This window comes from Merops nubicus, unplaced genomic scaffold (genome assembly GCF_000691845.1).
Source record: "Merops nubicus isolate BGI_N331 unplaced genomic scaffold, ASM69184v1 scaffold3667, whole genome shotgun sequence".
Lineage (NCBI taxonomy): Eukaryota > Metazoa > Chordata > Aves > Coraciiformes > Meropidae > Merops > Merops nubicus.
Window position 1 is genome coordinate 1 of NW_008618144.1, and position 10,638 is coordinate 10,638.

The following is a 10,638-nucleotide window of genomic DNA, read 5'->3' on the forward strand; positions in this document are numbered from 1 at the left end:
CCTGGCATCGGGTCTGCCCGATGCGCTGTAGCGCAGGGCGCGGCAGCGAGTCAGACTCGGGGCATTTGGGGTGACGGGCGCCATGGCGCACTGCTGGGCCGGGTTCGGTAAACCGGCACGCAGGGATTCCACCAGTGCGGCTGGAGCCGAGTCTTTCATCTTCGGTGGAGTTAAAACAAGAATAACTACGAGCTTGGTTGCAGAGCTGATGGTTTCAGTTATACTTCTAAACTCCAAACGTCTATGTTTTGTCCCTTTGTCATATTCTTTTTAAACACAAAACCTGTTTTTTTTATTGCCTTATCATTCACTAATGAGTGATGAAGCTTTTAATACCTATGTTAAAGAAGCTGTGTTTTAGTCACTTCATGAAGTTTTAATCCAATTATTTTTCCAGCCATTTTCTTTCATATAGTTTAAGATAAACACAGTGAAACTTTTTGGAGAGAACTTTAATCTCAAGTGTTACTGGCTTAATGCATTCTTGACCTGAAAGTGTTGCTTGATTTTTCTTCTTTAATTCTCTTCCTTTCCAGCTCAGTGATGAGAATGAACAGTTAGTCAAGAAATTGAAAAAGCTTCACATAAAAAATAAGGAGCTAGAAAAGAATCTGGGTCAGATCCAAGAAAAAGCACGTCTGCAGCAGTTACTGCATGACTATGTCACAAGCAGAGAGTAAGAGCTGTCAGATGTTTCTTTTCTTGTCAAAAGAAGTGTGGTATTTCAGGACTTACCTTGATATTCTTCAGAGGGACAAGGCCTTATCTGCTCTGCATATTTTGAGGGCCCTCAGCAGACAGGATGGTGGGGATGGGGAATGCTGGCAGCATGTGAAGGAGCAGAGGATGGCTGGGGCAACCTGTGAAAAATTAATTATAGTGAAATAAAGAGTTTTACTATCACTTAAGTGATACCCCTGCTTAGCCAACCTGCCATCTCTGTGGAGCAGCAAAGAGTTTCCAACTGTTTTTCCACCAAACAGTTAAGTTGCACCTTTAAGAGATTTGGAAACTGGGACCTTGGGGCCTGAAAAACATTTTGGAGAGTGTCCTGCCAGACTTTAAGTACCTGTTGACAAAAATGTTCAAAAAAAGTTACTGAAAAGTAACTTCACCTTTTTCAGCTGTTTTCTTTGATGCAATTAAACTGTGAAATGAGGTTTTATTAATCTGCTGTGTTTATTTCAATGAAGTGTTCAAGTTCAAACAGAAACCTGCATGTGGCATGAGGGTGGCTGTGACAAGGATCTTGTTCTAGAGGGTGGCAGTGCCAGGTGAGTTCTTGGAAAGTGCTGCTTCAGAGAGCTGAACATTCCTCTGGGCAGGGCAGAATGTGCTGGGCATGGTTAAATCAGGTCAGTTCTTGTTAGATGTTCAGGAAGTGGCTTTCAGCCTTTTAAATGATGGCAAATCCTGGAGTTCTTAGAGAATTCTTAGAGTAAAATTGAGACCAGCCCTAACCCAAGACCAAAATGGATTTCTTTCTCAGATCTTGCTGGGAAAATGAGCTCAGCCAGACCTGATACAATAAAGAAAATCTGAAGGAGCCAAGGGAGCTCCTTCATGTGTCTGTGCACACGTGATCCTTTTTTATTTTGGTAGAGTTTAATGCTAGTGTTACATAATTTTATTTTCTCTTTTGTGGGAGCTTTCTTACTTCATTTTTTATGGCTCACTTTTACGTGTATATAAAATTTATAGGCTGGCACTGTTTCCAAAATAAGCCAGATTCTACTTTTCAGTGTAACTGATTTAGGAGTGAGCCACTATCTACTGTAGTTTTCCAGCTGACACTAGAGGTAAACTCTTGTAACTGCTTTTTTCATGCTACAGATGCATTTTTGCTTTAAGGAAATGCATATTGCAGCACGTTAACAACTAGGCTTACTACACAAAGCCTTGCTCCAGCCTCTGGCACTGGAGTTTGAAATAAAGAGGCTGCTCTGTTCTTTCAGAGGCTGCTTTTTGTGCACTTAGGGATAAAAACTGTGGGTACGAGGCTGCAGTGGAGAACCTGACCTAGCTTTTTGTCCTAGGATCTCTCTGTATGTTATTTTACAAAGCTGTCCTGTAGTACAGCATTGCTCACCCTGCTTGTGGTGTGCAGTTGTGACTTGGCCACAGCTCTTCTCTGAATTCCTCATGAACCAGGGAAAATGTCTGTTCATGTTCATCAGCTATGTTACAGGCCTGCTATCCACAGGGTGAGTGCTCTGCAGTCAGTGTAGCAGAACTTGATGCAAGATGCTATCAAAGGGAAGGATAATATCCCAAATCTGTTTGTTTTACATCACTTTTACCCACTCACACTTATTTTTTTAATAGATTTCATTCACTCATATCCTCACACCCACATGCTCGGAAGCAACGAGTGTTGAGGTTTGATCAGAGTGTGGCCATGTGGGCTGGACAAAACCAGCAGGGTCCTCAGGCTGGCTGGGTAGAAGAGGCTCTTTGCTGTCAATACTGAGCATTCTTTTTGTTGTTTTTCCTTTCTCTCTCTGTGTTGCTTGTCACACTTCATTCACACCCCTCTTCAATATTCCTGTGACAAGTCTCTTCAGCAGAGCTGCAGTCCCAGGGATCTCTGAGGGGCATCTGGAAGAGCTTCATCATAAAGGATGCACATTTGGTTGGCTTTCATATTTCATTGCAATTTATGCTTCTGTTTTAGACTACTTCAGATGTATGACGAGCTACAGAAACGTTATGTTAAAGAAATCAAAACAAACCACGAGCAATCTGAAGCCATTAAAAGTCTCACTGTAAGTAGTTTGTAGGAGGTGGTATCAAACAGCCCAAACTAGGCTTTTAGAGAGACTGAAGAGTGATTCTTACATTTGTACAAAAGAATGAGACCACGTTTTTCTTTTTACCCTCATTTTTGTTTCTTCCTAGGAGTCTGGAACATGTGCTTTATTTGTTTGTAAATGAACATTTGTTAGGATTTAGATTTTATGTGCTTTTCCTTAGGAGCTGGCAGTTGCTGCCATAAAAGTTCACTTTACTGTGCAGAAGTATCTTTGTGCATGTACATTCCTCCTGTCCTGAGAGCACCTGCTCAGGAACAGGTTTTTTTTTTAGAACACTCTTGATGTGTGCAAAGCTTCACTTGCTGTGTGTTTTTTCCTCCTCCCAGAGCTTTGGATGAACACAGTTTGAGCTGGCAATTGAAAGCTCTGTGTTGGCATGCAGGATACGTTTCCAGCTGTATTCAGTGGAACCACATTTTTTTCTAGGGGTTTTAACAAATGTTCAGTTTCTTGACAGATTAAAATTAACGAGCTAGAGCATCACCTTGGAGAGCAGAGGCAGAGAATTGAGCAACTGGAATGTAAAAAGGTTTCTTGGAAAACTAGTGCTGTTTCTGGGAAAAGAAGTGGAAGCCTGGAGAGAGAAGTAACATCTCACAGGGAGCTTTCCAAAAAGGAGGACTCCTGCTGCAGTCAGTACTTAGGTATGACACAGGTACTTCTGGGGATGCTCCCCCAGCACGCCCACCAGAGGGGATGCATTTCAGTGCTGATCCAGAGGCACACTCCAGGTTATTCCTTCAACCAGCAGGATCTAGAACATTTTTTCAGGTTTGAACACCTGCTGTGTAAAAAAACACATCTCCTAAATTCAGAGTCTTGTTTCTGGGCCCAGCCCTGTATTTGTTGGTGATAAAAGGAGTGTTTGCTGCCTTTTTTTCTGGAATGGGTTTGTTGGTGTAGCCACGGGTGGGAGTGCATGGCTGTATTTCATACTATTTATCATTTATTCTAGTAAGCTCTGTCTATGTGGGTCTCTTGGTGACAGTGTTTGCTGCTCCATTCTTTGGTTTTCAGACACTGACACACAAAAAGACTTGATTTTAGCCTTAAAATATGGGACAAACCCAGACAACACTGGTTGGAGCATGTTATTCCTCACATAAGTAAATCCACAATTTAAGGTGCAATCCCACAGCATAAGAAAGACACTACAGAGCTCATATAATGTAGGCACAATTTTTAGGCAGTGTGCTGTCAGCAAGGGCTGCTGTGGCCCTCGTGTAAGCCAGAAAAAGGTGATGGAGGCATGTGACACATGTTTTGTGGATTTTAAAATAAAATAACCCCACATTCTAAGGATCTGGTAGATTCAGATTATCCAGGTTGATAGCTCCTGTTCTATTTTGTAGTGCTGGGGATTGTGCTGGGCTGATTCTTAAGAATAAATCACTTTATGAAGAAAGTACTTTAAAAAGCTGAACCCTAATTTTTTAATATCACAAAACGTAGGCAGCTCTTTAGCTGCAATATGATTCATGTGAGGGGGAGGTTGACTGCAATGGTTGAAGTCTGTATTTTTTATTTCAATATAGAGCTATTGTTGAAGGAGATTAAAAAGCTGAAGAAAGAAAATAAGAAGTTGTCTACAGAAAGGAGAGCACTAAAAAATGAATTAGCTGGATTAGACAAGGTAATTTATTTTAGGACAAGTTTAAGAGTAGATGGTTTTTGAAAAACTAACTTTTCTGCCTGAACTGAAACTTATTTTTAGGCTGAATAAGCAAAATACATTAAAAAAAATAATCCTTTTATAGCATTCTCAGAAAGAAATGGAAGTGAATGAGTCCTGGGAACATCAATGTCCTGCTTGGCTGAGGAAGAGGAATAAGGCAGTTTTAAAAGCAGCTGTGCATTTTCTTGTGGATCTTTTTTTCTTAATGTTTGGGCAATTTGGTTTTCTTCATGAGGGATTCTTTGCCTCAGGTCATTATGACATCAAAGTTGTAGCTGCTGGTGCCAGTCTTCATTCCCTCCAATGGACAGTTGCAGAGAGAGCAATATTGTTTTGACTGATCACTTCTATTGCTTCATGATGTCAGTGAGAGGAAAAATACTTTCTCTTGAACTTGCACATATCAAAGTTATGCCTCTGACAGAACTCTGAGCTTAGGGAGGGCAGAGGGGAGGGCTTGGAAGTTTTTGTGATAGGTTGATAGGTGTAACAAGTGCAAGTGAAAACATGGTCATTCTTGAAGTACTGTGAGAAGATGAAGAGATCTTATCTAACCATGGAGGATTCAGTGTGAGGTACTGACCTAAGATTTTAGTTGCAGCAACCATCTTGTGGGTGAAATTAAATCTTGGGTGACTACACTCTGCTTGCTGTCCTTGTATTTCCCAAAAACTTCTGACTTCACTTGCAACGGATCAGAATTACTCAGTAGATTTGAGTTGAACAAAACAGAGTTCTCTTTAAGCTATGTGCCATTGATATTTTTAATAAATGAAGTTTTACACGTGTAGCCTTACACATAGCTCTTTTTCATTCCCTCCCTTCTTGTAAATTGGTTTTGTCTGAGCCAGTTGAACCTGTTGATAGCATTATCCATTTTAGGCTCTGTCAAGTTTAAGGCATCACAAATCTTACCCTTTGGAATGTGAAAATCAAACTTTTTAACATAGTGCAGTCATAAGTAACAGATCCTATTCTGAAATAAGACATTAATTAACAAAGTGTGTTTGTACTTGAAGTTCTAAACAGCTCCTAGCCATTTACAAAGCAGTTTAGATCTAAAAATATTTTATATCTTCCTAGGTCCAACTATGGTATCCATTCTGCTGTCTTAAACTCTTGAGTATTGTCTTCTTCAAATGCTAAAATCCTCCTCCTCAGTTTACTCTTCTCATCTCCTTGCTTTTTGTCCCTTGTTTACAATCTTTCAACTTTCAGATTTTCAGCATTAATGGTATGTTATTTACTAGGTGTTGACTTCAGCACCAACAGCTATAGTTTTCCACACAGGAGTTTGACATTATTCCCTTGTAATTTCGTAGCTTTCTGATAAATCCACAGGTTTTTCCTCCTCTTAAATTAGATTTCCTATTACTAGTCAGTATTTCAGGCTCTGAACATGAATTCTGCCTGCATTGTGTGCTCAGAGCAAGGTTTTCAGTCATTGTGTGAGTTATAGTGGGTTGCTGTGTCTTACCATAGCTGTGCTTGCATAACTCAACCATATATTCATAAAAATACAGGAAGTACCTTTGAACTTGGGAACAGCCCAAATGTTGACTAGCTCTGCTTGAGAACGTCTGCAAAACAAACTTCAAGGTGACTGTTTTTGGGTTTTTCTAGGAGTTTTTTGAAGAGGTAGAAGACCTAAAGCGTGCTGTGCAGAAATCTATGGAGCTGAATAATCAGTATGAAAAGTGCTTTAAGCAAATAAGTGTAATGTATGGACTGCCTTTTACAGCACACTTGTAACTGCTGATGAATTTCATGGCAAGTAGATTTTCCATGTAGTTTTTATACTTACTGCAGCATTTAAACCTAACATGCTTTACATAGCACCACATTTTTGATAATATCATGGATCCAGTGATTTGACCTCAATATGACAAGCTGCTCTGAAATGTTTTTGGTGTTTTGTGCCTTTGATTTTTGTTTGCACCATTTTAAAATAAACTCTGGTCTGTACAACTTCAGCTGAGTTTCAAAACCTCTGTCTTTCACACTTACAAAACATGTTCCTTCATTGCAGCAGTGGTTGTGGGTGTTTATGGGAGTATGAGAAAATATTTGTAATTGAATTTGAATAATTTCCCATTTTTTCTGTAAAACATATAAAATCAAAGTAGATGTGTAGATTTAGCCATCAGTCTTCAAAATTTCAGCCCCAAGGATGTGCCAGTGCAGACAATTTTATCATTAAATTATTACAAGAAAAAATGCTAACTCCCTGCTTGGAGTTTAATCATAATAAGAAGTTAAAAGCTGTGGATAAGGAAGCATCCACAGTTAAGGTTTAGAACTGGGAAGAGTGTGTTCAGAAACACAACATTAAGAGAGTGGTTCACCACCCTCAGTGTACACAATTTCTTCCTTCCATCTAGTTTAAATCTCCCTCTTTTAGCCTGCAAGCTGTAAATCTGTACATTTGTGACACTGAGATGGGAGAATTGAGTGATTGAGATTCTCAGCTTGCTTATTACCTCATGCAGCTTCTTTTGCTGAATAAAAATAATGACATGCTCATTAACGGTGGGACCAGAGTAGGATTAGGACTCTTGTATCCCACTTTAAGACAGATTTATGTAGTTGTAAATGAATAAATAAATTGGCCTTAAAGCACAGGAGATGTTTGGAGTTATATACTCCCACTAAGGAGGAGTGAGTAAACCTCTAGAGCTACTTGAGCTTGATCTTGGTGTGGAGCTCTGGAGGCTCCTGGTCTGGCTATAGACCTTTGCATCAGGCTTTCCTTACTTAATTCTTGGCTCATTTCTAAATTAAAGCTGAGTGTTTTGAACAGAGATGGAAAAGGGAGAGAAGAGTGATGCAAGTCCGTGTTGCCAGTGAACCTGATGGGTGAAAACAGGAAGAATAACATGTGTGGTGGAAGTATTCTATGTGCAAAAATGTATCCAGTATTGGTTAGCAAGCAAAGCAAACATGAACAAGGAAAAGGAAAGCATCAAACTTTTAGTTTTTGAGCACTAATCACTTGGAAATCTTTTTTTTATTCCCCCAATTTTGTGGTATAAAGTTATACTTCGGGCATGTTTAAACTTGGGTGACATTATTAAATGAATCAGTAATTGTCCTCATCCACAGGCTGATTATTAAAATGTTGTGCAGAATGGGGTTCTTAAAACATGTAGATGAGGAACAGTTCAAGGTTATTTCTCTCCTGCCTGGGGAATGTGTTTGTTGACTGAATAAAACATTGTCCTGGCTAGCAGAAATTTGCTGTTTGCCAGTTACTGAAGATCAGAGTTTTCCATTACAGAGAATGTTCTCTGCCCAAACAACTGAAGAAAAGTTTGGGGTTGTTCAGCCTGGAGAAGAGAAGGCTCCATGGAGACCTTGTTGAGGCCTTTCAGTACTTCAGGGGGCCTAGAAGAAAGACTGGGACAGTCTTTTTAGCAGAGACTGTTGTGACAGGACAAGGGGTGATGATTTAAACTAAAAGGGGGGATTTAGACTAGAGAGACATTTCTGACACTGAGGGTGATGAGCCCCTGGCCCAGGCTGCCCAGAGAGGTGGTCACTGCCCCATCCCTGGAACCATCCCAGGGGAGGTTGGACACAACTCTGAGCACCCTGCTCTAGCTGCAGATGTCCCTGCTCCCTGCAGGGGGTTGGACTAAATGGAACCTTCTAAAGGTCCCTCCCAACCCAAACCAGTCTGTGAGTCTATGAAAATAATTAATATGGTGAAAATACTGATCTCACCTTTATGATGAATTTTAAAAACTTTTAAAAATCACTTTTGCATCAGGCCACTCCCATACACTTAGAACAAGAAACAGGGAGACATCTTTCAGTCTCTTCTCAGGGCTGAGGTCCTCAAGCTCTAGTCAGAAACCAGATTCCAGTCTGACCTCAACAAGGTGACCCACAGCTCCACCCTGCAGCATTATCCTTGACCCTGCCACCACTCCTGAGGGGACGTGGGTGGTGTGAGAGGTGCAGGCAGGTTCAGAGGAGCCCTGCACGGGGCTGCTCTGCAGGGACAGCTCCTGTAGCCTGGCACAACCTGGGGCTGGTGGCAGCTGGCTGAGGCAGGCAGGGGTTCCTCTCAGCCAGGAGCAGGAGCTGTCTTGGAACTCATTCTGCATCCCTGATTTTCTGTAGGTTTTTTTTTTTCCCTTTCCTTATGCCATCAGGAAAGCTGGAAAAGTAGGGTGCAGATGGGAGACCTCTGGCATCTCCCACATCTGCAGCACAACTCCCAGAGCACCAACAGCTGGCAGCAGGAAGGCTGGGACAGGGAGTGTGTGCAGAAAACACCAGCTCTGGGCATTGATTCACCTGCTGCTTGTGATTTTTTAAAATGGCCATTTTGCCTTGAAGATATTTTCCATTTCTACTAATTGCAAGTTTGATTGTTTGTTTGTTTTTCTTTTTTATTTTTTTTTTCTTGCATTTGATGGGATCATTTTACTTCTGAAGATTTGACTTTAAAAAGAAAATGTTCACTTTTTTCACTGATCTGTAACACTGGCTTTTTGCTGCAGCTCTGTAGCTGTCTGGACAGCTTCCAAAGAAATTTGATGTGTGAAAAAGAATGTGATGAAAAGCTTCTAGAGAATGCATAGATAGCAAAACAACAGGTTCTATTTGTGTAGGCTGTGAATTAGAAGTCATAGGGTTTTGTTTGTTTGTTTTATAGTCTTCTTTTCTTTACATGCCTAATGAAAGTTAAACAACTCACTGCCATTTTCTGTTCAAATGCATGCTACTTGCATTGGAAGAGGACACCATCTAGGACTATCAAAGTCCAGGTCCAGGTTCTGGGGTAGGTGCAGTTTGGGCAGGGTAGGATTGTATGAATTTGTGTGCTTAGTTAAGAATTCACTTGTCTTGTGTCCTCCTTGCTGTGTCTGTTGAAGACACTTGTGCTTTAATCTTCCCTTGTGAGATGTGCACACGTGATCTTGTTGATTTTTATTGCTAGTTAAAGTGCAGATTAGATTAATATTAAACAACTTAATCAGTCTTCATGTGTAGTTCCTCTGTATTGTGAAATTGTGAAGTCTGGGCAGTGGCTTTCTCCTGCTAAACTAAACTGAAGTGGAACAGAATTGGAAGAAATAGATTGTTAGTCCTGTTAGAAATGTTACATGATGCAGACTGGTGGTTCTTTGTCTTGAGTAAGGACTTTGTAGTGGTGATATGGGAAGCTCATGGTTGAAAACAGGTGGCTGTTCTCAAACAGAGGGTTTGGTTGGAAAAGTGATATAATAATCACATGTCACTTTTTGATTTCCATGAGCCATAATCAGCTGGGCTAGGGCACAGGTGGAAGAACTCAGTAAATACAGTAAACTTGCACCTTAGGCTCATTTTCCCACATTTCTTCTCAGCAGTGGCATAGTTCCAGTTCCTGAGGCTTGGATATTCCCTGTTTTCCCCTTGTGACAAATGAAGCAGTGTCAGTTTACTGGTCATGTATCCATGCCTGCTGGAGAGCTCTGGTGAACTCCTCCTGGGACAGTAAATTGCTTTTGGTTCTTAGAGATTATTACAAGGAGCCCTATTAAAGGCAGCCCCCCAAAGCTGCTCGCTTAGTCATGTTGTGAGAGTTGTGCCAGGGAGTGGCTGTGTGTGACATGGCAGTGGCCAGGATGATATGGGGCCTAATGGATTTTGGGTTTTGCTGCTGTTCAAGCTAAGCTCTGTCTTTACTGACTTTAGAGCCCTACTCACAGTGCTTTCACTGTATGGTTTGACAAAAAAAAAGCATCATGCACCAAGATCTTGGCTGGCTTTAATCTAGTTGCCTCAATCCTGGTGGGAGAGAGTGAGGTTCTGAGCTCAGCAGCGTGGCCACTGCTGTACCCAGAGGAGGACACCAACATTGCTTTTTGGGTCAATTCTGTACTTCCAAGCCTTTCAGGGTGATGAGAAGCTCACACTTCTTGTAGGCCTTATATGGGAGCTTCCCACAGGGATTGCTGGTGTAAGGATTGCTTTATTTTGTATTTTCTCCCCAGGGATTCTGCACTGATATGAAGCCCAGTGTGATCCTCAGGCTGACTCCTGCTGTTTTCACCTGAGAGAGGAGCACTGAGCCGTCGGGAGGGAGTCTTATGCCAGTCCTGCAATGCTGAGTTCTGTGAAGAATCTTCCCTTGAAGAAGAGGCTCTGTTTCCTGCT

The 10,638-nt window shown here is 41.2% G+C and overlaps 1 protein-coding gene across 1 annotated transcript in view; it reads left to right on the plus strand.

The window, feature by feature from the left end:
- Positions 1-10,585: 10,585 nt before the first annotated feature.
- MPPE1 (metallophosphoesterase 1) overlaps positions 10,586-10,638 on the plus strand; it is a gene marked incomplete at its 3' end in the record, with an annotated part of 7,635 nt that continues 7,582 nt past the window's right edge. Inside the window, 1 exon segment of the mRNA XM_008943334.1 lies at positions 10,586-10,638. This exon segment is cut by the window's right edge and continues 1 nt beyond it. Within this exon segment, the coding sequence (XP_008941582.1) occupies positions 10,586-10,638 (53 nt within the window).